At 39.3% G+C, this 27,845-nt stretch overlaps 1 protein-coding gene across 1 annotated transcript; it reads left to right on the forward strand.

Annotated features, from left to right (window-relative positions):
• The first annotated feature begins 37 nt into the window (after window positions 1-37).
• RTF1 (RTF1 homolog, Paf1/RNA polymerase II complex component) lies at window positions 38-27,491 on the forward strand. The gene is made up of 18 exons (XM_021533458.4): window positions 38-208; window positions 2,832-2,942; window positions 11,429-11,576; window positions 13,056-13,260; window positions 15,342-15,456; window positions 17,048-17,159; window positions 17,997-18,132; window positions 18,675-18,852; window positions 19,746-19,828; window positions 20,167-20,254; window positions 20,339-20,446; window positions 20,990-21,067; window positions 22,328-22,449; window positions 22,820-22,877; window positions 23,461-23,538; window positions 24,608-24,703; window positions 24,989-25,100; window positions 26,680-27,491. Exons 1-18 carry the CDS (start codon window positions 131-133, stop codon window positions 26,784-26,786), a joined length of 2,013 nt encoding a protein of 670 aa, XP_021389133.3. The 5' UTR covers window positions 38-130; the 3' UTR covers window positions 26,787-27,491.
• Window positions 27,492-27,845: the final 354 nt, after the last annotated feature.

A 27,845-nucleotide genomic window follows, 5' to 3' on the forward strand; every position in this document is an offset into this window, starting at 1 on the left:
CGCATGCGCGGTGCCCTTTGTGTCGGGCGGGCGGGCGGGCGGCGCGGGTCAGGCCGGGCCGGGCCGGGCCGTGCGAGCGCCGCCGCCGCCGCCGCCGCCGGGGCGGGGAGGGGGCACCGCCGGCTCCGCCATGGTGAAGAAGCGGAAAGGCCGCGTCCTTATCGACTCCGACACCGAGGACAGCGGCAGCGAGGAGAACCTGGACCAGGTGCGCGGGCAGGCCCGAACGCGGGGCCTGGGCTCGCCCGCCCGCGCGGGGCTCGGCGCCGCCATCCCTCCGTCGCTCCCGCCCGGTGGTCCCGCGCCGCTCTCGCCCTCCGCAGCCCGATGGGGCCCGCGGCGCCCGGAGGAGAGCCCGCGCCCCTCCGGCGGGTCCCGGCCCGCCCCTGGCAGGAGGCCCGCGCCGCGGGGGCTCCTTGCAGCGGGCCCGGTGCTCGGCGCCGGCGGGACGGCGGGGCCGTGGATGCCCCGGGGCGATGCTCCGGGCGGTCTGGCCCTGAGGAGGGGTTAGCGAGGCCCGGCTGCCGGCGGTCTTCTCACCTCCAGTAGTGGGGAAAGAGGCCCAAAGGGCTGGGCAACTTTTCCATGCTACTTTGGTACGCCGGGAGAACAGCGTGTCAGGTCCCTGCCTCTCCTCGGGGCAGGCAGGCTCCCGGAGTGTTAAATGCGTGTTTAATGCGACCCTCTCAATCTTGGTGACTGCGCTGGGGAGCTCTGTTGATGGGAAACCAGCCTGTAGATGTAAGCAGGGGTAGTATTTATTTGTCATCACAGCATCTCCCGGGATTGTAAGTGCGATGTCTGGTGTGAATTCAAGCGTGTCAGGGTTGCAAAGGGGGTGTCTCCCTCTTTGAAGCGGGCTGCTTTCAAAATTCACTTCTTAATGTAGCAGATATTGATAGTATTATTCCAGTGGTAAATAAAGACATTATAGGTGAAGTGTGTTGCAGCTTGTATGGCAGTGTTTGCTCCGGGGAGAAGTTTGGTGGGTCGAATATGCTGAAGCCGACATGTCTGATGTAATTTATGTGTTGGACCCTCAGAGTTTTTGATATAGAAGCTGTTGCTATATTGCAAAAAAAAGCCTTCCCAAACGCACAAAAATACTTTTGCAGATTGGGGCTTCAGAAAAATCAGATCTGATACTCCATTAAAACAAATACACAGGAGCTGATGTGGTTGATCTTGCATACCTTTAGAGTCCTTAGTGCTGCCAACATCTCATTGCTAGTGCATCAGTTTGATAGTTTTAGGACTTGAAAATAGGAGTTGGACTAGCTCTAGCATCAGTCAGACAATTGGAGTGATGGTGGCAGGAGTAACCACATGGTTCTGCATCTGTTCCATCCCTCACTGGCAGCAGGCATCTGCAGCGGTACCTGAGTAGTTGGTGCTTCCCGCTCCACTGGGCTGTTGGTAGAAACTGTGACAGCAGGAAGGTGTGTGTGCAAAGATGAAGATCAGGTAGAGGGAAGTTTTTGAGATGAGAAAATGCTGACTTAAATGTTAAATGTTAAGTAGATTATATGTTTGACAGCTTCCCATGGCAGTCTAGGCTTGTTGAATCGAAGGACTAGCAGCCTCCTAAATATAGTATCTTGGAAAACAGAAAGTAAGTATAGAAAGAAAATGGAATATGGCTTTAAAGTGGTGCTCCTCTTCAAGAGCTTCCCAAAGAGAAGCACTGCTGAAGCTTCAGGAGCTTCCAGAGATCTCTTGATTGTACAAATATGCTATATTGATGTTGCAGGGCTTCTTTAGAGGCTGGTTGGTAAAATGCCATTACTAATGAACTAATGAAAAGTGTCTTTGTTGGTAAGTAGGCAGACCTACTAGGTCTAGGATTTTGACATACTAGATCTGGACCTACTAGGTAGTCAGTTTCTGCAGTGTTTATGTTCTCATTTGAGATAGTAAATTTTAATCAGTTTGTTGAGATGATCTTTCAGTTGTGAAACTAATGGAAACCAATCCAGCATCAACTTCCCAAGACTGCAGAACTTGGTGTGGCTGTATTTCTACACACAGCTAATACTCATCAGCCCCAGAGTAATGTTTCTAAGAATAGATTCTGTGTCCTGGACTGCAAAGACAGTAACACAGCTTCAAAAATGTTTGTTTTATACTACTGCTTGTGTCACCTGAACAAGTGATGAACAGCAGATGATGAGAGTATTTGAGCCATGTAGTTCTTTGTGTGGGTGCGTGTTGCCTGTGAAAGTGCTTTTGAGCAGAACAACTCTGAAAAAGTTTCACAGACTTGGAGCTTGATCCCTGCTCTGTGTCTGAAAGTTTTAAGTGCTTTCTGAGGTGTGTACCAGCAGTGAAGAGGAATTGAACAGGCTGACTAAATATTACCAACCATGATGTAAAAGTGATGCCTAAAGCATTTCCCCTTTAAAGTGTATAATTGCAGCCATCTCTGTTGTTTAGGAGAAGAAGCTGCTATCTGCTGGTATTTGGCTTTTTAGGGCTGGTGCTTGATGGTGTAGTTAGGGTGATTTTGAATTATTACCCAATCCAAGTAAGACAAATCTGGACATGACTCTGAAAGCAATTTGTCTTATGTTGTTTATGCCAAGAAAGTAATGGTACTAATAGTTATTTTTTTATAGCTTGTTATCTTTTAAATCCTTTTGTAGCATCCAGTATTAAAATTGTGTGTGCACATGTATATTTATGAAATATAAGTAGACTTGTTCCTTAGTAGGTGGCAATAATCTTGCTACTGAGATGTGCTCAGATATTGTGGAGAACCTGCATGTGCACTGACCTGGATTGTTAAAACTAATTGCGACACTTTGAAATAAATCTGTGTGTTTTTGTACCAGGAGCTCCTGTCATTGGCCAAACGGAAACGCAGTGACTCTGAAGAAAAGGAACCACCTGTGAGCAAACCTACAGCATCTTCAGACTCTGAGACATCAGACAGTGATGATGAGGTGACTTTATCATGTTTTCAGTGAGATTGCTATGGGTTGTTTGATCATACCTAAGCAGTGAAAGTGTATTTATCATACAGTATATTTAGGCTGCTGACTTCATAAGGTGGGACTGGCTATAAATGATGGAGACTCATTAAGGCCAGAGAATTTTTTTTAAAAATAAATGTTTTGAATTCTAATTGTATACAAAATAGTCTGTCTATAGAAAAGGTGACTGCCAGTTTAATCCCAGGTTCATATGGTGTGGTGAGCTGCCTGCTTTAAACTAGTGTTTTTCCTGTGTTGTGACTGCTGTTGAAGTAGCAGTGAAGTTGCTAAAGCTGGACTCTGAATTCCGGGAGTGGGGTTTTCACCTTTTGAGTGAAGGTTCCTTCCTAAGAGTTAAGGCAGGTAGTACTATTTTACAGGTAGCAAAACTGTTCTGTTTAGCTACTTTGATTCTTCAAGAACTGTGCTGTGAATTAGCTGTCTGGCCATTTGAATAGGCAACAGGGTGTTTTTTGATCAACATCTTTGAAGAAAGAGGCAAGGAAGAGTTCAGCATTACTTTTTTATAAAGTTTCTCAATTTCTTATAAAACAGTGCTTATCTGCTGGTTCTGGTTTTAGTATTTGTTTTTGGTACTACAGTCTAGAGCTGGTTAAAAGCCTGTGCATCTAGAAAAGAAAAATCTAAAAAAATCCTATTAAAACAGGCACTGATAAATGTTATACAGGTATTTGAGTAAAAGCAATTTCTGGAAAGCTTCCAAATATTTTCTCACACTTTCTGCAAATCATAGTCAGGTCATTTATTCAATCTGTTCTTAAAAATTTGACAGGGAGATGTTTGGTGTAGGTTTTTGTATTTTTTTCTTCTAAAGTAACAGTATGGATTATCCATTGTGGCAACTTGCAGACTCACAGGGTAGGGCAATGATAAACTATAAAGCTTTTGTTAGTGTAGCAGAGTTCTTCCAATAAGTGTGAAGAATAAGTGTGCAGTTTAATTTTCTTTCTGAGGCATTTTTAAAATAAATGTGCTTGGAACTCTGTTCCGAATCAATCATTTTCTTAAAAAAAATTGCTTCTTGTATATCTAATATACACTTAAGGCATAGAGACAGACAAAATTGTGAACAACCTAGATATATTAGGTTTCTTATTGGGGAACTACTCAGTCTGTCACAGTGTGTGTTCAGATCTGTTAGCTTACAGTTTATTTATTCTAAGTTATGTGGAGGCCAGCTTGTCTGGAGAAAGTAGACTTGGGTGTGGAGAGCATGTGGATGATAAAGCCTTCTGTTCTGTGTTTATCTCTGAAAGCTGTCAGAATTTTAACTTGTGTAATAAGTGAGGTCTACCTTTCTACTATGTGTAGAATGTGACAATACCTCTTTGCAAATTTGCACAGACCTTGCACATCAGCAGTGCTACTGTTGCACCCAGTGTGTTTGATAGGCTTTCTATCTGTGTATAATTTCAAATTGATACTATGTTCTTTCTGACCTCCATGCAGCAAGAGAAAAAGATTTAGAGAAGAGGTAATTAGGACACTTGCTTCTATTCCTGTGCCTGAAATATGCATTCTGAACTGCTGCTTGTCACAGCAGGATGAGCGGCTGGCTTGCAACAGTTCTGCTTCTGCCAGTCATTCCGCTCTGTGCGTCCCTGGGCTTGACTACACTAATCCTGCTGAATAACTCAGGTTTTAATAAGTATTCTTGTGGTTGGTTTGAAGTTTGTTCAGCCTTGGGGTTTGGGATAGGGGGGGTCTAAAAGTTGAATTTGTATTATTGGACTTCCTGCAAGGTGAAGACCATGAGGCAAAAGCATGGAAACTGTTGCCCTGGACAAATGTGCCTAATCGTACCCATGTATTTCCACAGAGGCTTTTGAGTGTGCATGTCCTTTGTAATTCCTGGAAAGCACTACATGTTCCAAGATTGGCACTATGTTGCACGTACAGGAAAGAAGCCTAACTCTATTGCAGAGCATATGCAGCATGCTGCTTTCTTTTAGAGGGAGGAAAGTGTGTGGTGCGTAGGGGAGAGAAAAACATTTTGGAATTACTGAATAACAGCAGGTACAAATCATGCTGCATCTATACAATAGTGCCCAAGGGATGTCACTGCATCTTTAATGTTATATTTATGTGTATCAATGAGAATGTGCTTCTTGCCCAAATGCTGGGTTCTGTAACACTTAAAGGACTTCTGTGGTCTGAATCAAATTTCCTAGCCACCAGACTGAAAGGGAGTTGCAGGCAATGAAATGGGAGGGATGCTCTGAAGTGTCTTCTGGTGGGGCTGAGGAGCATTCTTGACTGAATTACTATAGTCTTTTGTTCAGAGAGCTGATAAATAGCAATGACTGCAGGGCTTTGCAATGAGGAGAGCTACCTTTGCAAAGAGATGTACTAATCTCGACACAGATGGCTCCTTCATCTTGTGTATGACCATGTCTGCTCAAGAACTCACCATGTCAAACTGGTAGCTTTCTGCATGTAACCAGTTTGGTGCTAGCCAGGTTATTGCTGGGGCTACCATGCCAGAGGTTTGTGTGTCCACAAGGTGTTCTTGTTACTGATTGAAGGCATTACGTGGATGATGTTCCTCAGTTGCAGTAGATTAATTCTGGGCTCTTGCTTTTCCTTTTATTCTGGCATCTCGGCTTACAGTAAGATAATTCATTCTATTGTGTGAGAAGAGTGGATGACTTCTGCAACAACTTCACTGATATTAGTATTGATTAGACAGAAAGCCATAATGCTACAGGAGCTCCTGTTTGTTTCTCTTCAAAAGGACACTAATTCTGATGTCAGGAAGGGTTCAGTTCTGCCTTTTAACACCTACAGGGTAAGGACAGAATATCCTTCCAGAACTAGAAAACTTATATAATGAGTACTTAGTAGTATTCTGGAGTTTAGTGAGGATTATATGTTTTTTTATACCTTTTATAAAAAAACATATATTCATTTTTTATACATTTTTTAACAAATGTGTTAATTTTTTAGGGAACTGTATAGCTGAAGATCTTGTCAAGAGCTGTGGGACAGAGGAGTAGGTGAGCAGTAGTCATGCAGCTAGTGAGGAGATTGGGCTCAAGTAACAGCCTAGAGGGTTTTATGCCTCTTTGTATCTCCTTACTGCACTTCAAGTTAGAGCACTCCAGCAAAGCACAGATGAGCAGAATACTGCATGTGTTCTTTCTGTTTTGGGGATGTCTTTTTGTGGGTTTGTAGAAATTACAGTACTGAATGTTGTCTTTTCCGGTTTACTTGTATTTTATAATACTGCTTAATTAAACCTTCAAGAATGAGTGGGTTCTCCAGTCCTGTGAGGCCTTTGCCATACATTTTTTTTGAAGCTTAGGAAATTTGAAGCAGGCCATGCTTTAATCTTCTCATAGATTTACAGCTTATAGACTGTTACAAAGTTACAAAGTGCTTTGTAACTTTGACTTTTCCTGGAGACAGTTTCCTTCAGCTGTTAATGGGTGCAATAGTAAAGCTTTTCTCAAGGAGGAGAGGTGGTGTTATTTCCTCTGCTCCAAATAAAGTGCAAATGCAAATCTGAGTAGCACAAGCTATTTGTATGAAGGCTGGCATGTCCAAAGGAGTAATGTGAATAAGCTGTCAACAAAATTGGTTTAAAATTTAATCTGTAACTAACTTCTTTAAATTACAGACTAGCATGGGGATAACTTCTTGGGGTTTTTCTGTGAGCTTCTTGGAGCTGTACTTGAATGAAAAGGGTAGATCAGGTGTCTGGTGATACTCTGGCCCATGAAGCCTTCTTCAGCTAGTTCCTGGCAAAGCCTCTTCTGTGGCTTCCGAAGGTGTTTTCTTTGCTTATTTCCTTTCCATTTTGGTGTTCATACCTAGAGTTTCCTCTCTGTGTCTAAAATTGCTGGACTGTCTGATTGCTGGGCTGTTGTCATCATGAAAGTGTTTGAGGTGTTCAAATAACAGGTGTAGATCCTGAAAGGCAGAATGAATAACAGGGGCTTTTTATTTCGTATTTCGTTTTAAAAGTATTGGTAGAGAACATTTTCCTCCTTGAACTCTTGGAGTGCTATCTGTAGAGTTTTCCAAGCTTTGAGAAAGCCTGAAGACAGTAAATACTGCCTTATTTTCATATCTGTGCTTCCTGCTGTTGAGTTCAGACAGGCTGAAAATGTAGTTTCATGGCTTGCCGGGTGGAGTGCCTTATTTTTTTCCTGTATGAATGCATGAAAGTTTGTAAGCTGAGCTGATGTTACCTACATTGGTGCACTTAAATGCAACGATGACAGGACAACTGATGTTTATCTTGCCTTGGAAAGGAACACATTGGTAAGGGGCCTATTTTGCTTTGATATTGTGGCTTGTAATTTGCATTTTGCTTATAAAGCCATTGGATGTGTCAGGAGGGAAGGATATGGCAAGACAGGCTGGCAGCCTTACTTTTGCATCCCTGGCTAAAAAGGGGTTAAAAAGAAGCTGGGAGAACACCTATTTGCAAATTAAAATCTCACTGTGTAATGCATTTAGGTACTGTGTGAATAGAAGGAAACAGCAACTACCTGAGCAGCAAAACAATTCTGCACTCTAAGATCGCTTCAGGTATAGGTTTTTTTTTTCTTTTTTCTTTTTCTTTCTTTGTTTTTTTTTCCTTTTTTCCCTTTTTTCCTTTCATTTTATCTTTTTACTTTTTTTTCTTTTTTCATTTTGTTTTTCTTTTTTCCTTTATTTATTTTTTTTTCTTTCTTTTATTCTTTTTTCCTTTTTTTTCCTTTTTTTTTTTTTTTGTCTCATTTCATCTCCCTACTGGAAATATGTTCCAGGTTTGTTGAGCTACAAATTATTTTCTTAAATAAGAAGAAGTTGTTTCTTACACAACTTCATGTAGTCATTTTTTTCAGAAGCTGACTTATAAATCTAGGTAATTCCTAATGTGGAGGGTTGTGGTTTTTTTTTTTTTTTTTTCCTAAGTCCATTCTGGTTACTGTGGCTTAATTTGGACTTCTTAGAATCAAAGAATTATTCAGGTTGACAAGGACCTTTGGGATCATCATGTCCATCTGTTTCTTGGAGGAAATATGCAAGATATTAGCACTGTGAACCTTGGCAGCAAGAGGAAAATTCAAAAGGCTCTTCTGGCTGCTTCTTGTGAGAGAGCCATAAAGCTCTGTTGTTTGGTAGTATTGAACAATAAGCAGAAAGCCACGTTGCAGTACCCTTCTGCACGGGTTTATGAACTTGCTGGGTCTGGAACCATGGAGGGTTCCAGATGGCGGCCCAGGAGGCAGTGGTGAATAGAGGGGCTGTTCCCAGGGTGCAGTCATGGGAAGCATGTGAGAGGCATTGACTGGGGCTGCCTGACTGCAGCTTAGAAGAGGGGACCTGGAGAAACTGCCGTAGAGGACAGATTTTGGAAATTGATTGTTGTTTGGAGTTAAGGGAAAAAGAGGAAGGAAATGTTTCTGACTATAACTGTGTGCATTTTTACTTGATGTCGCATTTGAATATGTTGCATTTTTGATTTCTGCTGGTGTGTTGGAGCATGAGGAAGGGACTCAAGACTTTGGCTTTCCACAATTACCTTCCCTCTCTCTCCTAGACCAGCTCATCTGTTTTGTCCTCCTCTGTTGCAAGAAGAAATTCACATTGGCCACTCTCTGAGCAGTCCAAATGCAGAGCACTTTGTAAGCCTAAGAGTCTTGTGTCCCGGTTTTGAGTGGTCCAAGATTTGCCCTAACTCTTGTCTTGTCCTGTAGTTGTTCTGGGAATAACTGGGCATTCATGAGAGATTGAGGTAACTGAATAAGCCTAGAAGCAACTGACTTGGGTAAGAATTTGGCTTTGTGACAGCATTAATATTGCAAGATGGACATAGAGGTTACTTGCATAAACAAAAGTGAGATGAAGTGTTATTTCCAGGGTGAAATAGAAACCAAAACATGCTTTCCTAGATTAGAGAGCAGATTTTTTAATTATGTTGTCCTGTGTTCGTTTGTTGGGTGGTGTTTGGTTTTAGTGGTGTGGGTTTTTTTTTTTGTTTGTGGTGGGTTTTGGTTTTGTTTTGGGTTTTTTGATTTTTTTTTGTTGTTGTTTGTGTGGGTTTGGGATATTTGTTGTTTGGGTGGGGTGTGTTTGTTTGGGGTTTTGGTTTGGTTTGATTTTTGGGGTTTTTTTTGTTGGTTTTTTTTTTTGGGGGGTGGGTTTTTGTTGTTGTTGTTGTTGTTCCAAGTGTTTGTCACATAGTTTCCTTCCAGTCCTATCTTCTTGGTCACAAGTCTTCTCCACAATTCTACTAGTGAGTTAAAAGCTGGAAACAGTGATATGTAACACATATGTACAGCTATTAAACATTTTATTCACTGAAGTCCTGCTGTTTTTTATCTGATCTTAGCTTCTTTCATCTCAGCATGACCTCTCAAGGTCTTGATATAACTGTGCTGTCTACTGTGCTTTCTGTGTACTGCTTCCTTGCTGTGCAGCACGCTGACATGAGGTAAAATTCAGAATTAGAACACGGAAAATAAGTGGCAGAGAGGGAGGCACCTCTGCATCACTGCTAAGCACTGAGTTTCACTTTTTTTGCTGTTGTGTCTTCTCTGGTATGCTGGTGGTAGGTGAGTGTTTGAGCAAATAGCAAAAATGCACTTTTCACCTGGGAGATGATTCCTTAGTGCTGACATTTGAATAGATTTAGACAGAGTGCAGGCTTGTTCTTAACTGATTTATATGAGTATAGTAACCAGAAATAATATTAGACAGCAATATTGTAACACTGAACAAGTAAAACTTTAATGCTGAAGCCAGTAAAAACTTCAGTCAGTACAAGCTGAGGCTGGTATAAAGTCAGAAGCTTTCTGTGCAGTTTCTCACCTGTCCAATGGACCGTAACAGACTGGGGTACCTGCATAGGGTATGAATTGCAAGGCTCACCACTGTACTTTTACCTCAGGAAAAGAAAACAGAACCAGCTTTTGCCTTGACAGAGACTTTTGAATATTCTGATAGTGCCTAAAGGATATGACGAAGCATTTGGTAATATGGAAAGTACAAGGTTAGGTGTGAGAGTAATCAAAACCTGGAAAATTCCAAAGGTATTTGTTCAGATATTGTTAGCTTAGGCATTAGCTTATAACTACTTGCTTGAGTTTCACCTAGAGTAATTGAACACTAGGGTTCTCTGAGGATGGTGTCTTATCAGGCAGAACAATTTATCACATTTGATGGAATGATGACTGTCTGCAGAGATAGACTTGATTCATCCCCCAGGATAGAGTGGTTGGGTAAGAAGCCTGAAGTTTGTATATGTTTGAGGTCAAATCTAAGGTAGGTTTTGCGTGCAGCATCTCAGTTATGCACAGTTGTATTTGCTCACTTGCATTAGGACTGGTTTTTTAAGACTGCATGCTCAACCCGATGGTGATGTGCATGAAAGATGAGAATAATATACAGGTATTTAGATGATATGTCTGTGTATACCTGCTTATTTATCTATATCTATCTATATATAAAGCCTGTTATATTCCTCAGGGTCTCATGCCTGGAGAATTTCTAGGAAGAGGTGGTGAATTACAAAATACTGTAAAGTTTTTAAGTAATATATGGGCAATCTTTATTACTTCCCTTCTGGCTTTACCCAGGTAGTTGGAACAATGTAAAAATTCTATTAAGAAACCACACTGTAAGGTAAATACTAGTTCTTCTGGGACTTTGGAATTTAAAATTGCTATCTGTGTATATATGATTGTGTAAGTCCCGTACTTGGAGACTGTGGTCTAAGTTAACTGAAGATATGACATGAAAAGAAAATTAAAATTAGGGCTTGATACTGTATTTTTTTCTTTTTTTTTTTTTTCCTGGCTTCTGTGATTCTGATTTGATTCTACTTTGTGTACATAGGGGGTAGTGCCACCACCTGCATCTCTTGAGTTCACTGTTGCCTTGTTGCATAGAAATACAGACACTGTGTACTTTTGGTAAAACTGAGATTTTGAAAAGGCTGTCATGTGTAATTGGTGTCCTTCATAAAATGTAAAATCTGCTCCTGGTTAAACTAGTCCTGGAAAAACATCAGTTGCTTCTGTTTAAGAGTAAACTGAAGCTAATCTTTACAAATACATTGGACACATTTTTAAAAATTATTTTCTTAGGAAAATATTTTCAATGCCTCCTCGCTTGGCAGATATTGCCAACTTTGAAGTCTTCATTATCTTTTAAAAGCAGTGACCTACCAACTGTTAAAACTGGTCTCTTTTTTTTTTTCAAAGAACAAACTTCAACCAACCACACAACACTCTACTCCCAAAAACCTTGTAAAAGGCTCTCATTTATCTGATAAATTTCCTATTGATTTATCTTTTTTTTTTTCCTCTTCTTTACACTTGTATGATTTTTTTGCTGTCAGGTATTGGGCTATTTCTCAGGTGGTTTTACTCCAGTGTTTTGGAGAGAGGAGAAGAGAGTAATGTTTGTGTCTCACGATCTTCTTGGTTCTTTCCTTGCAGTGGACTGTTGGAGGTTCTAAAAACAAAAAAAAGGGAAAAGCGGGTAAGGCAGAGAAGAAAGGAGCCATGAAGAGACAGATGAACAAAGCTGCCTCTTCCGGCAGCTCAGATAAAGACAGCTCGGCTGAGAGCTCGGCACCTGAAGAGGGTAAGATAACACATGTCCATTTATTTAGCGTGATTCCAAGTGAACTTATCTGTTGTGCACCCTGAAGATAAATGTTGCATGGTGATGTTGAAGACCATCTTCAAAGACTTTTCGTAGTGTAATGTACAGTCAGGGTAACTTTTAAATTTACTGTGGCTTAAAGTAATTCAGTGTAGCATTGCTGTGAGCACTCCATTACAACTGCAAGCTAAATGCTGTTTCAGCTGAAGAATGAATGACTTTCTCCTGGAAAATGCCTTGCTTCCTTCTAGCATGTCCTGTCTACCCTTGTGGGTAGCATTTTTGATTCTCATTGACACATTTTCCCATCTCGAACTTCTTGTGATAACAAAGGGAAAGGTACATAGTGTTTGTGATGCAAATAGGAACTTGTCTTGCATGCATTTGCTCTGAATTGGAATTCTTGTGCATTTATACTGACACAGAAGAAGAAAAATCATTATATAACTTTGTCAGAATTTTTTACATGAATATTGAATACATTTTATTGCTGGGCAAACTTCCTGTCTTCTGTTTTCATCATGCCCGTGAAGGTTTGCTGGTGCTCACTTGCAATTTCCATTGATACTTAAAAGGAAGTTAAGAAAGTATATGAAGGAGATTACAGTTTTAAGTGTATCAAGCACAGCAGATACAGACAAAGGCGTGGAGTGCCTTCAGCTGTATGTATCAGTGCTTACAAATCAAATGTTTCACAGTGTAAGCTTGCAAAGCTGGAAGTTTCCAGTAATACTAATACCAGAATGGAAGTGAAAGAAGGAATCCTAATGGCCTGCTTTCATAATTCAATGTAATTTAGTCAATTAGATGGGATAATCAAAGCTCTTGGACTTGGATCAAGTTTAAAGGTGGTGTTGCCCAATGCTATTGGGGAGTCAGCTGTTCCCTAAACCCCTGTGTAGCTGAGAGGGCTGCTTACAGTAACAGGGCGTGTTACAGTGTCAGGGCATTGCCAGCCCTGAGGGTGTTGGTTTCAACTTTATTTTTTATGTAGCAGTTCATAGTATTGAAGTCTTCACATGTCTAATTTTGGTCCTTCATGTTGCTATAATGAGGTGGTTAATGTGCAATTCTCTGGTGGTTGATCATGGTGTTTGAGGTGTGTGCACACAAATTCATGGCTGTTTAAGCAAATTGTGAAGGGTATAAGCATATAGGCATAGAAGTGTAACTTTAGGACACATTACTAAAAGGCCTTTTAAATTTGTTTGTTCTACTAAGAATTTTTAATCATAACCCAGTTTGTATTCAAGTGTAGTACCACTCATTTTATAATTTTTTTTAGCATACATATATTATGGTAATTTCAACCTGGCCTTAATTTTCATTGTATGTATGTTTTTAGTATAGTGGAAGACAAGTGTAGAATTAATTCATGTTATCCCTTGCTAATATGCTATAATGAAGTGGTTGGGCTTTGCCCAGGCTGAATCTCACTACCTTACATTTTTGATTTAGGAGAAGTCTCTGACTCAGAAAGCAACAGCTCCTCATCTAGCTCAGATTCAGATTCTTCATCTGAAGATGAGGAATTCCATGATGGCTATGGAGAAGACCTGATGGGAGATGAAGAGGACCGAGCTCGACTGGAACAAATGACTGAAAAGGAGAGAGAGCAGGAACTGTTTAACCGGATAGAGAAGAGAGAAGTGCTAAAGAGAAGGTGAATTTTATATCTGTTGGTATTTGGTAGCAAATTCTTAAAGGCTGCATAGAGAGTATGCTGACTGTGCTCTCTAATTTAAGGTCTGGGCATTCAGCACTGTTAAGTGAGTTAATCTTGACTGTGTATTTTTTGTAACTAAACTGTCCCTGTAGTAGTTAAGAAGCACACAGTGGGAGTTCTGCATATTCTTGTAGAAGACAGTGTCTAAAATTTCTCAGCTCTTGAATATGCACGGTTCTATCAGCTACCCTTGTAGTTATGTTATTGCTCTATAGCTTAGAAGCCAGACAGTCAGAAGGCCTGCTTTTTCTTCATCTTTTTTGTATTAACTGTCATGTGCTGATGCTTTGGAAAAAGGCAAACAAAGCATAAGGTGTACATGAGTTTCTGGAATTTTTCAGAAAACCATGGTGAAGCACAGAGCAGTGTTAGGGCTGCCTGTATATGGGTGTGAAACTGGTTTGGGCCCTAATAAGAAGGTAGAGATACTGAAATAATGAAGAGTGGTGTTGGATATGTCCTTTTCAGGGAATCTTTTGTGGATTTCTACCTTATGTACTGTTGATTTATTGTTTGCCTGTAGCTGTTACACTGTCCAGTAAGGCAGCTTCTTTATAGTAAAGGTATTTTAATTCCCATGTGTCTTAATAGAAATGATTTGGCGTGTTTAGGACAAGGTTTCTGGAGTTTCTTTCTTCTTTAGTGCCTTCTCTTTTCTCACTTGCTGAGAAATTTCTCTAGAGGACTGACATCTGTTGAGTAAATCATGTCAATACAAGAGACTGCCAAACTGTGTTTGTCCAAGCCATAGCTAGAGCACTGCCTAATTGCCTTGATTTTAACACCACATTCAGAATCTTGTGTGATCTGCTGCTCTCCTCAAAGGGATCACAATGATTGTAAGTTTGGATTTAGATCATGAAGAAGGACATAATATCTTTCAAATTTTACTCTCTATTTCATGGTAACTGAATGTCTCTGTTTTAGTGTAAATACTGGAGAATATTTGATACAAACAAGCTAAACAGTTAAAGCTTGAGTTACTGATTAAATCTTAATCATTTGTGCTGTTCTGTGTAAAGTCTTTGCAGTTAGAACTAAAAGGGTGGTGGGGTAGTAATTTATGATAAGTTGAATCTTTCAAAAGCTCTTTGTATGCACATTATGCTGTGCATTCATTTGGATTACAGCAGACATTGCATCTGTTATAATGCCTGTGTTTTGTATGTCATGCTTCATGTTAAAGGCATAAAGGGCAATGAGCTCATCTGACACTTCAGTTTGTTGTCTACAAAATCCAGGTGTAAAGGACTGAAGAAGAATGGACTGTGTAATGTGCATGTGGATAACACATTTTGAATTTGAGTTATTGGAAGCTATTTTTCTTGTGTACGTCCCTATGCACACTTCACTAAAGCAATGACCAGTCCAGGATGCAGTGAAATCTCATCATGGGTCTGTTCCATTGAAATTACTACTCTTCTGAATTCAGTGACTGAAAATAAGATATCAGGGTGATATATTTCATGAAGGTAGATGTGGAAGTGCCTAAATTCTTCTCGAGAAACTGAGTTTGATGAGAATTCAGGTGCTGAAGGAGGACTCAAAACATTGCAGTCGTTCTTTTACAGACCAGAGCCAGTAAAAAAGTGAAGTTTAAGCATGAAAATGTTAGCATGATAGTGGCTTTAAAGAAAAAAAATCTTTAGCTGTTTAAGTTCAAATTATGTGAAATAGCCACATGATTTTAGAGTTGGAGGCCGCATGCAATGATTGCTGCACTGGCAAAGAGAAAGATGGAGTAAGGGCATATTTCTGTGGAATAGTAATTTCTACATGGTCTCATCAACCCTTTTTAGGTCTCTGTAGGGTTGCACTTAGTGTGCTCAGCTTTTCTTCACTTTATTTTCTTGGGGAAGAGAGGGGATGGGAATAGGGGACAGGATAACATAAAAGGAACAAGCAGTTGAAGTGTTTCTTGCAGCCTAATAGCAATTGTGGTAACATCTGAACAATTCTTTGCTCTCTTAGAAGAGCATTCTTTCATACATTCTTTTTGTTCCAATAACTTCTACTAGATTTGAAATCAAGAAAAAACTAAAAACAGCAAAAAAGAAAGAAAAGAAAGAGAAAAAGAAAAAGCAAGAGGAGGAGCAGGAGAAGAAAAAACTCACACAGATCCAGGAATCCCAGGTAGGAAATGAAATTGTTTGTGGTAATAAACCCTTTTTCCCTTGGCGAAAGGAGATAGGATATGGCCTCTCTACCCTTAATGTTTTCCCTTAATGTCAAACAGTGTAGTAAGCAGATCAGAATTTAATTAATTTATATGCTTAAGCTATCTTCAGTTTTTCCAGTTCATTTAAGGAAGTTAACATCTTTGGCCTATTGAGGGGGGCACTAATACTATTTAAATTAAAAATGGGAAGTTGTAGCTATGTCTGCAGTTGCTGTGATACCCCTCCCATATCAGAAAAGGAAAGCAACCTTTTACAGTTCCTTTAGCCAAACTCCTGTCCTTCAGTCTGAAACATTCCATACATGCTCTTCTTGAAAAGTTTGAGAGAGCAGAACAAAAAGTGCTCAACTGTCGTATTAATTATTTTGCATGTGCATACATACAGTGGCAAAGACGCTTTTCTTTCAGGGATGTCAAGGAAAAGCTTGAATGCCAGGAAGAGCAGAAGTAGTTCTATAGGTTCTATAGGTTTTCCACCTCCAGTGAAAAGAGGACAACACTAGTTTTTGGGGCCAGGCCTATGTAACTGAACTGTGGTTTCAAATAGTGAAGATCCTGCCATTAATATAATTGAGTCAGGGCAGGTAGGCTCCCAGAGTGGGTTGGCATTCATCTTGCCTAATTTCAGCCATCTACGAACCAGTTCATTGTTTACACTTTCTGTTGCCTGTTTTGTGGAATAGGGGGTCTTCAGCTGACAATTCACTGTGTTATTTTCTAGTGAAACCGATTTTTAACACCTGAAATCGAATTGGGTGAAATGAGTTTTCCCTTAGGCACAAGTTGAGTGGAATGAATCACATTTCCCTACTCCCTCAACTCCATAGATATATGTGTGTGTATACTTTAATAGCTATTTGTAATACGCCAAATGTACTTGCAAATACATACATGCATCTGTAAAAGGATCTTATTTAGAGTTCTTTTACAGTGCCTTGAAGAAATTACTTCAACTTAGCTGAAATGACTTTCTTTTATACTTATTATAGAGGTTGCTTTCTCTATAAAGATAGATCTGTTAGAAATGGAAAACAGAAGAAGACTTTAAACATTTAAGATTTTAATACATCTTGCAGATTTTACAAGCAACTTTATTTCTGCTTTAAGTATTTTTTAACATAACTTTTTTCTTTGCTACTAAATGAAAACTAGCGCTTTGATTTGGCCTTGCAGAAGCAGCAAATGAGAAAACTATTCATCCACTTTTTCCTCATTACATGTTAGTTGCCAAATTATTTCTGCTTTATTTCTCTAGTCCTTTTTTAACTTAAAGGAGGAATTTTGAGACTAAGACTTAGTAGCAGAAATAGTGAACTATAAATATGTTCATTGTTTTTGTTATGAAGCAGAATAAAGAGATATGCTCCAGATTGATTTCTCTCTCTAGCTTCCATAAAAATGAACTGGAGAAAAGGAATTTCAAAAAGGAGTATGTTAGTAATTTCTATTTGAAAAATTTTCAAAGTATGCAAAGCAAATCTTTGTTTTGATGCTTTTCATCTTATGGATTGATGGTGTTGAGGGGTTTTCTGTATATGTTTTTAGGTCATGTCACATAACAAAGAGCGGAGATCAAAGCGGGATGAAAAACTAGACAAGAAATCTCAGGCAATGGAGGAGCTAAAAGCAGAAAGAGAGAAAAGGAAAAACAGAACAGGTATGAAAGGATGTTGCTCTTGCTACAGTTTTTGAGGCATTATTGCAGCTTTCTGATAGCACTACTTCCTGTTTCAAATTAATGCAACAATCCTACACCTTGGAGTGAATTAATTCCATGTCTGTGTTTTCCTTGGTCTTTGCCCAACATTACCTGCTAGGGTGGTGCTTGGCAACTTACCACTGATGGAATATTCCTCACCCCTACCCCTCCCTAGAGTGGTCTAAAACCAGAATTTTCATTGCATTCCACTGAATGGCTTTTAGTGAGGTTTATTTAATGTTCTGAATTGGTCACTTAGATTCAGGTTTTTAATCTCTGAATCATTCAAATTTCTACTTATTGTACTTGTGATACCCTGTCTACATTTGCTTGTTTCTTCAGTGGCACATCATCTTGTCCATCTTGCCACGGACTTTTGATGCAACCATTTTTTTTACTCTACTGGGTTTTATTGTAATCCTCTCCAAACATGAGGTTTTTATCTTTTTGTTCGAAAAATAACCATGGGCTTTCTGATCATAATGGCTTTTTTCTTGTATATCCAGTTGTTACACTTATCTTGAGTTACTATGTGCAGTCAAGCTGGGAGACTGAAAATAAGTACAACTGAGGTTTAGGATGATTTAAAATACTTCATGTATATGCAAAGAGAGAAGTCAATGAAGTGCACAGCTTACTAGTGGATTTGAACATGTGCCACCTGTATCTAGTGTAAAATTAATACCTGTCTGCCTCTTGGATTTGTTTTAAAGCAATTAAGGTTCAGCTCTTATAGGGAAGCATTTAATAAAATATTTATAGCTTGCTTTTCCTTGTTCTTGGTCCTTCCCCCAGCTGAATTGCTTGCAAAAAAACAGCCATTAAAAACTAGTGAAGTATACTCTGATGATGAAGAGGAGGAGGAGGATGATAAGTCTAGTGAGAAAAGTGATCGCTCATCCAGATCATCATCCTCTGATGAAGAGGAAGAGTAAGTAATAAACACTGGGCTATGATTACTTGTAAGTATTACTTCAAAAATAGTGATCTACTTGGGGTAGTCACATGCTGGTTTGGAGATTTGTTTGGAGCAGTTCAGTGTCTCTGAAGTGTTTTTGCCTCTGGGCACAATTGCATTGCTCAGATTTGAGTCCTTGGCACTATATCATGGTTCAGGGGACTTTTTACCTTGGGTGGGTTTGCAACTTCATTTCCCAGCTGTCAGGTTTAGCCCAAATTGCACTGTTGTTTACTGATCTGTTTAGTCCTACAATTCAGCAAATTATCTTAAAGTATTAGTCTATAAAACTGCCTTGGTGTGTGTCCTTCTGCTTTCTGGTAGCGGGGGCAGCGTTTAATAAGTCTAGGACTTCACATTAAGCCTTTTCATGAGTGGTAAATTCACACATCTACAGTCTACTAGTGCATGATGAATTATTCCTTTTACTGGTAATTTAAATAGTGCTCATGCTGCACCTTACTCAGGACCCCACCTACTTTTTTCTTTATTCCCTCTCACCTTTCCCAAATCAGGAAAGAAGAAATTCCTCCCAAGTCCCAGCCAGTGTCCTTGCCTGAAGAACTGAACCGAGTACGGTTGTCGCGGCACAAGCTGGAACGCTGGTGTCACATGCCCTTCTTCGCCAAGACAGTCACTGGCTGCTTCGTCCGCATTGGCATCGGCAATCACAACAGCAAACCGGTTTATCGGGTGAGTGTAGCTCTGAGGGATTTAGTTCTTTTTTGTGTGCTGTAATAAAATATTTGCAGCTTATTAGGTGTCAGGTACCGGTAACTGTTTGACTGATAAAAAAGATTGCTTATAACCAGAAAATGTAATTGCTGCTGAAGAGGTGGAGGAGACTGGTTTAAGAATAAATAAATCTATGCGACCACTTAGAGGAGGAGATAAATTTAGTGAGAGAGAGGGAGCACTAACAAAGCCTGATCTTCCAGTTTTGCTTCATGTTGTATTGCAAACTAGAGTTCTAGACTCTGCTTCGACCAAGTAAGGATGAGTTAAGATTCATTCCTTATTTCTTGGACTGTTCTCAAGTTATTGTGTGGTCTTGACTCTTTTTTTACAAAGTTTTTAGTACACCCCTGTGCCTCCAGAAGAGACTGTCATTGAGAACAGTTTTGTTTTTCTGTTTCATTGTTGTAATCATAGGATACAATAATAGTCTCTAAAATTGCCTTAAGAAGGCCCCCAGAAGGGTTGTGTTTAGTATGTGAGCAGCAATAGTGTATTTAATTTGAAACATATGTTGACCCAAACCAATGTTATTTGAGAAGGAAATAGGAAAGGTAGGAGAGTATACACTATTTGGTCAGGAAGGCGGAGCTGAGAAGATATAAAAACTGCATCAGGCATTCAGATGGTGTCATTTATTCACTAAAAAATTATGTATGGACCAACTCATACCTGATAATGTATACTGAAGAGTCTCGCTTTTCCTTGATCTGGTTAGAATTGTTAGCTAGATTAAGGTTTTTTATTTCTAGTGAAAAGGCTTGAATATTCCAGATACATTCCAGGAATATGAAAAAAAAACCAAAAAACTCTTGTGTCCTTCTTCTCATATATTTTACTCTGTGGTACAGGTTGCTGAAATAACTGGTGTGGTAGAGACTGCAAAGGTTTACCAGCTTGGTGGCACAAGAACAAACAAAGGACTACAGTTGCGGTAAGATACTAAAGGGATCCTCTTTAGTTCATAAATCAGTGTCCTTTTCATAGCAAATAATGGTCTGTGTGGGATTTGGAGGAGAGAACTGAAAAGTAGACTGAGCTTTGTCATACTACTTAGTGCTGCAGTGTTTGGGTTGGGTTTATTTGGGTTTTTTTTACCTCCTTGTGCGTAATGGAAATTATAAAATACCCCAAAAAATTCATGCAGGGAGTTATGATTATGTTGACATATGGTTGTTTATTTTTGTACTTCTTTAATCAGATTACATATATAGATCCAATGTCACCACTTTACACCATCACAAGGGTATGTTTTACATTGTATTGTTGCAGGCATGGCAGTGATTCACGTGTGTTTCGCTTGGAGTTTGTCTCAAATCAGGAATTTACTGAAAGTGAATTTATGAAGTGGAAGGAAGCAGTAAGTTTGCCAGACTTTAGCTTCTTCTTAGCAGCCTTCTGCCAAGCATACTTTAAGTGAAAAGTAACTCTGTCTTGTGTTTAGATGTTCTCTGCTGGGATGCAGCTACCCACACTAGATGAAATAAACAAGAAGGAAGTGTCCATCAAAGAAGCCCTCAACTACAAGTTTAATGATCAGGACATTGAAGAGGTAAATGATGCATTATAGTGAAGCTGTGTCAGTACTTAAAAGTGACAGGATTTCATGTAGTAGCAGTTACAAAGCAAAATGATCATGTTATTTGCTTTCCAAGAAGGAAGTAAAAGGCTCAAAAGGAAGTTTCATAATTGGATAAAGTAGCTTGGTGATCCTGCTGTTGTGTTGTGCCCTGTTATCTCCTCTTGAACTTGTATTGCTTATCTCTGAACTCCTGAGTATGGCAACTTAGTTCTCAGGTTCTGAAAATCTTGACAGCATCATCGTAGTTGCATTTATCACAGGTTTTGCAGTCTTGTAATTGCTTGGTACTGACCAAAGGTGATTAACCACAGGATTTTGTAGGTAGTGAGGAGAATGGAGCTTTAACTCATTACCAAAGGCACAAACTAGAAAACAGAACCATCAGAGCATATGTCAGATTCAGTGGCAATAAATAATTTCTTAGGTGATACTCTTCTGTTGCTTCTAATGTTCAAGTACTGAAATAGAGATTTCATATTTGCATATTCATATTGTTTCCTCTGCATCTTACAGATTGTGAAAGAGAAGGAAAGGTTTAGAAAAGCACCTCCAAATTATGCCATGAAGAAAACTCAGCTATTAAAGGAGAAGGTGAGAGATGAGATGATGCCTGCAAGTCATCACTTAATGCAGTCTTTGATTTCAAAGAACTGGAGCTCATCTGGATTGGCAGAGGTCAGCAGTGGGCTCAACTGTGAGCCTACTGTGCAGCTGGAAGGTGGTTCTCAAGGTTCATTGCTGGGATCAGAACACTCAGAATCCAGTCAGCTATTGCACTCTTTTTTCTTAGTTTAAATTGTTGGCAATTGCCCCTAGCTCTTCTTGTGTCCATTAAACAAGGTCTTAGACTGGTTTGCCTCAGAAACTTTCCCTTTTTTCTTGTTTTTCTTTTTTTTTATTTTTTAGGATCCATTCTGTTGTTGTTTTTTGTTTGTTTGTTTGTTTTGGTTGGTTTTGTTTTAGAGTATTTCACAGTAATATTTGGGAGTTGATTTCATTTTCTTATTTTAAGATAGGAAAAACAGAAATTGTGTTATATTGTTTACTCAGAGGTAACTGAATTGTCACTGTATGCCTGGTAGTTTCTATTGAAGAAAAAAAAGTGACTGAAAGGTTTACTTGCCACGAACTGTTTTTACCTGTATTCTTCCTGGAACAAGTAGACCTAACAGTGCATAAAAGCCAAAGCCAAGAAGTGAAGAAAACAAGCAGTCTTAAGGATCTCTGAAGATAGGGCTGCACAAATAGAATCAAAATTTGTTTATCTTTATCGAGACGTTGAATCTTCATATACAGTAAAACCCAAGAGTATGTATTAATATACATTTCTTGTTCCTTGGTTTAACTGTATTTTTGTGGTCACTATTTCACTATACACGAACATGTAAATTATTAGGTGTTATTATTATCCCGTCACAGGGAGTGCAGTTGCTTTTTGTTGTCACCAGGTGGCACAATAAGCTGTTGTCGTGCCTCGGGACTCTCCACTCCCTGAGGTAAATGGCAACTGGCAGCTGTGGAAATAATTCCTCTCCTGATGTGCTAAATGGGGATGTTAAATTTTAATAAAACTTGTAATTTAAATCATCTAACTGACCTGTCCTCGTCATGCTGGGAATAGTGTTCCTACATCCTCCTTAGTGTAAGGATTTTCAGAGTTCTTCAGAATAAAAAATCCAGTTTTGCCTTGAGCTCTAAAGAAAGTGTAGCTCTTTGTTGTACTCTTACCATGCAGGGAAGAACATTCACGACTGGAGAAGGGTTGGCTGACTGATTCATGGATATAGCCATTGTCTCTCTGAGTAATTCTGGGTAGAGAGTAGTGCCTAATGAGTTACTTTTTGGTTGAAGGCTATGGCTGAGGATTTGGGGGACCAAGATAAGGCCAAGCAGATTCAAGATCAGCTTAATGAACTTGAAGAGAGAGCAGAGGCCCTGGATCGTCAACGAACAAAAAACATTTCTGCAATCAGGTAAGAAGCAGATATTGTGAATTTTCTTTCTTAAATAGTATAAAACAATATTTAAAAAATAAACTAATGCATTAATGAATTAACTGCAGGATTTTGTTTCTTTTTTCCTGTACAGTGTGTTAATGTATATTGTAATGGCTCTGTTAGTGCCTGTCTGTCTTCACTTTCTTGTATCTGTCATGCAGTTAAAACTGTCAAAAATGTAAACTCTCTTCTGTATACCCCAGGGGGCAGTTGTATTGCAATAAGAGTAATTTGTGGTCAGGATGAAGCTGCAAGAATGCTTTCAGCTGTTTTGCTGTGTGGGGACTGATAAATGACAGTCACTTTCTTTTTCTTTCCCACACCCTCCTTTTTTTCCATTTTGCAGTTACATCAACCAGAGAAATAGAGAGTGGAATATCGTTGAGTCTGAGAAGGCTCTTGTGGTAAATAGTGCTGAATTAATACTTTTCTAAAGTAGAGACAAAATGATGCAAAGAGGGATGATTGCATGGCAAAGTCACTAATTTTTTAAAATTATCTGTAAAATCTTTTGTATAGGCAAATGACATGATTTGAAAGCACATTGCTTTATCCTTTTGCTCAATTCAGTTATCAGCAGATTAGTCACTATAAGAGTGACTTAATGCTTTTTATATGGGAAAGAAAATAAGTCTCCTCATAAAGGAGACTTCAGATAATAAAACAGTGAAGGAGATATTGGGTTCTTTATAGTTACATTTTTATTAAGGAAGAGTTAAGCTTGTTAACAAATGCATAAGCATTAACCGTTCTGAGAGTTGTGTGCCTGTTTTCCGCTGTTGCATGCAATAAGGACAGTTTTGTCCTGTGATGCAGAGGATGATGGGTGCATTAAAATCTCTCTAATCTCTAATATTGTTTCTGATTTTTCTCTTATCTCGGTATTGTATATAGCAGATGAGTAATTGCATGGATGGGGGGCTGTGGGAGGATTTAAAAGAGTGCAAGTTGCAAACCCTGTAAAACCATGTGTTATTTCTTCTCCAGGCTGAAAGTCACAGCATGAAAAATCAACAAATGGACCCCTTTACTAGGCGGCAGTGCAAGCCCACAATAGTGTCTAATGTGAGTGTAAGACTTAAGTTCAGCTGAGGCAATTTGTTGAAAAACAGAAACCAGTGTAATGCAGAATGTAGGAACAAAAATCCCCAACTGTGCCATATGCTATTAACGCCCTGAATGCCAGTGTGAGATACAGCTGAGTGAGATCCTGGTCCCTCTTCTTTTTTAATGCAAAGTGTGAAGGACATAAGTGATGTGGGTATGTACTGCAAAAGCAACCATGATTGAGACTCCTGTCGCGAGTTCATCTGTGTCGAATTATTCAGATTTAGTTAGCTCTGGGAAGACAGTTTGCTTTAGGTGTGAGTTTCACTTTTAATTAGCTGGAAGTTTCCTGAAAGATCAGTTAAAGGTGAGAGGAGAACAAGCATTTTGGGCCTGTGATGGATGAAGTAGTTCAGCACAAACGTCCCACGTGATACTGTGGCAAAACCTTCTACTGGAGTCCCTCCATATATAAGTAATGAGTAACAAGGTGATCACCTCCTCCTTCTAAGTAATCTGGCCTTGTTAAGGTCTGTTCTGGAATAGTATGTGGTTGTGGTGTAGGTACCTAAAGAAATAACTGCTCAGGTTGGCTTTCATCAGTCTCCACAAACCAGCAAGGAAATAAAAAGGAAATTATATTGCAGGGCTTGAATTAAATATTTCTGAAATACTTCTTTAGTAGAAAAGAATTGTAATAATAGCTTTATTATGCTATAAAACTATTAGGTAAAGAAAATAGTCTTTTATAGATTTCTTTTATAGATTTCTTACCTGTGTTTCAGCCAAAACTGTAAGCTGAAAGCAAATACATATTACAGTGGCATTAAGAGTAGTCACAGACTGTATAATCAGGAAATGTATTTCTGTTTTCTTTCAGAAGATGATTTTTAGTTTGTTATTGTCAGATAATGTCAGGAGGATTTCAGTAGCTTTCTGAGATTCTGAAAGTTGGGTGAACAAATATACAGTCTCTTAAGGTTTTAGATTCATGGATATGAACACTGTTTTAACAAAATGTAGTTCAAGCTTTTACGAATTTAAATGCAGTAATTTTTTACTTTTGCCTAATATTTCACCTTTGCAGTCCAGAGATCCTGCTGTCCAAGCTGCCATCCTTGCCCAGCTAAATGCAAAATATGGATCTGGTGTGTTACCAGATGCTCCAAAGGACATAAATAAGGTAAGTTTCCATTTTGGTCTCTGTTATGTTCCTCACAGTTTTGCTCTATGAAGCTTGTGAGTAATAGCAGGTGTGCATGCTTCAGTTCTAGAACAGTGTATCCTGTAGAGCTTTATCACAAAAAAGCAATAGATTTTTGGTTATTTGAAAAAGAAATTTAAGTTGCTCTAGCAGTATGAAAGCTACATTAAATATGTTTATGACAGAAGAGGGGGAAAAAACATTTTTATCTCTGTTTGTATGGCCAGATAAGGTTTGGAGACTTACTTGTAATTTTCACTTCAGGGTCAAGGAAAAGATAAAGATGTGAACTCTAAATCAGCTAGTGACCTCTCAGAAGATCTTTTCAAAGTGCATGACTTTGATGTAAAGATTGATCTTCAAGTTCCCAGTTCAGGTAGGTGTTCCCATCTGAGTTTGAGGATGTGGTTGTCCAACCCATTTTGATAGAACTTATTTCTTCCAGAATAATTCTTCAAAAATTTTGGTGGGCTTTTGAAAATGGGAGTAAGGACTCTGTTTACCGTCTTGGCATGTATCTTGAGCTGAGGAGGAGGGGCTATGTGATAGTGACATCCATTGAGAAAACAAGAACAGCTGGATTGTGTTAGACTAAAAGCCTGCATGTCTCCTTATCGTTGATTTGAAGCCTAGGAAGAGAAGGAGATAATGAGTGGGCTTTAATATGCTTTTCCAGTCTGTATTATCTATGACTTGCATAATCTTTGGGGGAAAGATGTGTGTTATTTTTAATAAGTGTTGGCAGCTACCTTGATACATTCTTTGTTAATTTGTCTAATAATTTTCAACAACAGATAAGCTGTTCTGTGTGTCTGTGTGTTCTGTTCTGTCCTCTGTGCTCATACTGTGGGGATAAGGTATTATTACTTGATTTTGAACATGCTGCTTTACCAAGTTGCTGTTCCCTAACTTAGACATTGCAGATGGTATTGAAGGTAAATTTTAGGGGAACGAAAACACTGACCAGTGAGTGAAGATAATAGACACAAACTTGCAGGCTCTTCCTCCTGTTATCTTGGCTTTGACAGCAGGAGATGTGTGACAAGAACAGTTGTGTATCATAGGATCATTTTGATTGAAAAAGACCCTCAAGATTATCGAGTCCAACCATTAACTCAACATTCACAAATCCACCACTATAACAGGTCCCATGTGCCACAGCTACATGTCTTTTAAATGCCTCCAGGGATGGTGACTTAACCACTTCATCCTGTTCTGATACTTGACAATCCTCTTGGTGAAGAAATTTCTCCTAATATCCAGTCTAAACCTCCCTAGTGCAATTTGAGGCTATTTTCTTGTGTCCTATAAACTTGTTTTCCAGTGGGAGGAGTATACCAGTAAACACAAGTTTTGGTGTTTCTTTCATTAGTTGAAGGCAGTTTCTTGGAGGACAGTAATTTAGTAAGTACTGTAAGAATGCACAAAGACAAACCTTCTCAAGAAGCAAGAGCAGGAGAAGTTTTTCCAAAATACATCAAGAGATCAAGATAGAAACTCTGGATGTAAGACTAGAGAATGAGGCAGAAGTTCAAGAACAAGACTTTGTGTAACAGCTAATGAGTTACAAACTTGAGATTTAGCAAACGGATGAGGGTTAGGCACTGAAGGACACTGAAGAGAGAAGCATGAGGAATGCAGTTTTCCTTAGACAGTCCTTAAGCAGTCTCCCTGCTGAACAGAAGAATCTGGAGACTGATAAAAATGTGTGTGTGACTTTTTCTTCTTACTATCTGTCTCTGGATTAACAGCTGGATTAACATACAGAATCAAAATTGTATGTACTTGCATCTATGAATATAACCTCCCTGATACTATCTGTATTATTAACTGAAGGTCTAAGCTGATGTGTACTAGAGAAGCCAAACATGGGTGAAGTTGTCAGCAAAAACAATAAGTAAAAATGTATAGTTTGCCTGTAGTTTTTGTCCTTACTCTTGTCTTGTCCCCAACAGAATCTAAGGCACTGGCCATCACCTCCAAGGCTCCTCCAGCAAAAGATGGTGCCCCTCGGCGATCATTGAACTTGGAGGACTACAAAAAGAGACGGGGGCTTATTTGAGCATGCCCACTCTGCTGCTTCTGATCCTGCATGCTCCATGATGATGTCCTACTTTTTCTTCCTCCCTTTTTCAGTTTTCCCTCCTGGGTTGGAGCAGCAATGGAGCTGGGAAGAGACTCTTTAAAACTGCCAGTCATCTGTAACATAAACCATTCAACTATTTACTGTATAGACCTCCCTTCTTGCCCTTCCCTCTGCTCCCCTCACAAATGTGGATCTGTGCTATTTGGGGTTTTCCCATTTCTTTTAGTTTGAGTTTTGTTTTTATTTTGTTGATGCAGCTCGTTGGTCCACTCTGTGTTCAGTATTAGCCTGAGGTCTGGATTTCCATAGGAATCTCTTGGCAGTCACAGAATCAGCACTTGGTGATCTCCCCTTACATACCACCACCAGGCACAGTGAATAAACATTGGCGCAAGACCTTTGTGGCCGGAAGGTCATCTGCACTTTCTCCCTCTTCTTCTTCCTCCTTCATCCTAGCTTTGGAGAAGGGAATCTTCAAAAACTGGCCTAGGTTCAAAGTGTAAATTTTTTTGGGAGGGTTGTGTGAATTTTTTTCAGGTGTTTTTTATCATTTTTAAGCTGCAGTACTATTTGTATCCGTCTGTCACAGTTCTTTACGGCTGTTTGAATTTCTACCAGCTGTATTTGAGCATCTGAAATTGCAAGAAAGAAACTCATTAAATGTGATTCTTCTTACTAAAATGGCTTGGCTGATATAGCTATTTAACTTTATGTTCTCTTTTTTAATTACACTTAACCTATGAGAAAGAGGTACACAGCTCTTAATGTGGGACTTGTCATCTATAGTACATCCAGACTCTACAGCTATAACTGGGTGAAGTAGCTTTATATGGGGTGATCCTGGGGAGCTCATTTGGTTGGGCTTTAGTTTCTTCTCCAAGCCTTCAATATTACATATTTGTTAAGTTATCGTGTCTTCATGGACTCCAGCTTACTTTGTTTCTTGCTTTCTGAACCATTTAAATGGGGCTTCTATCAATAAACAATATTTTTTTTAAAAATCACATTCTATGGAAGGGGAAGGACATAATAGAA

This window comes from Lonchura striata, chromosome 5 (genome assembly GCF_050655825.1).
Source record: "Lonchura striata isolate lonStrDom1 chromosome 5, ASM5065582v1, whole genome shotgun sequence".
Classification (NCBI taxonomy): Eukaryota; Metazoa; Chordata; class Aves; order Passeriformes; family Estrildidae; genus Lonchura; species Lonchura striata.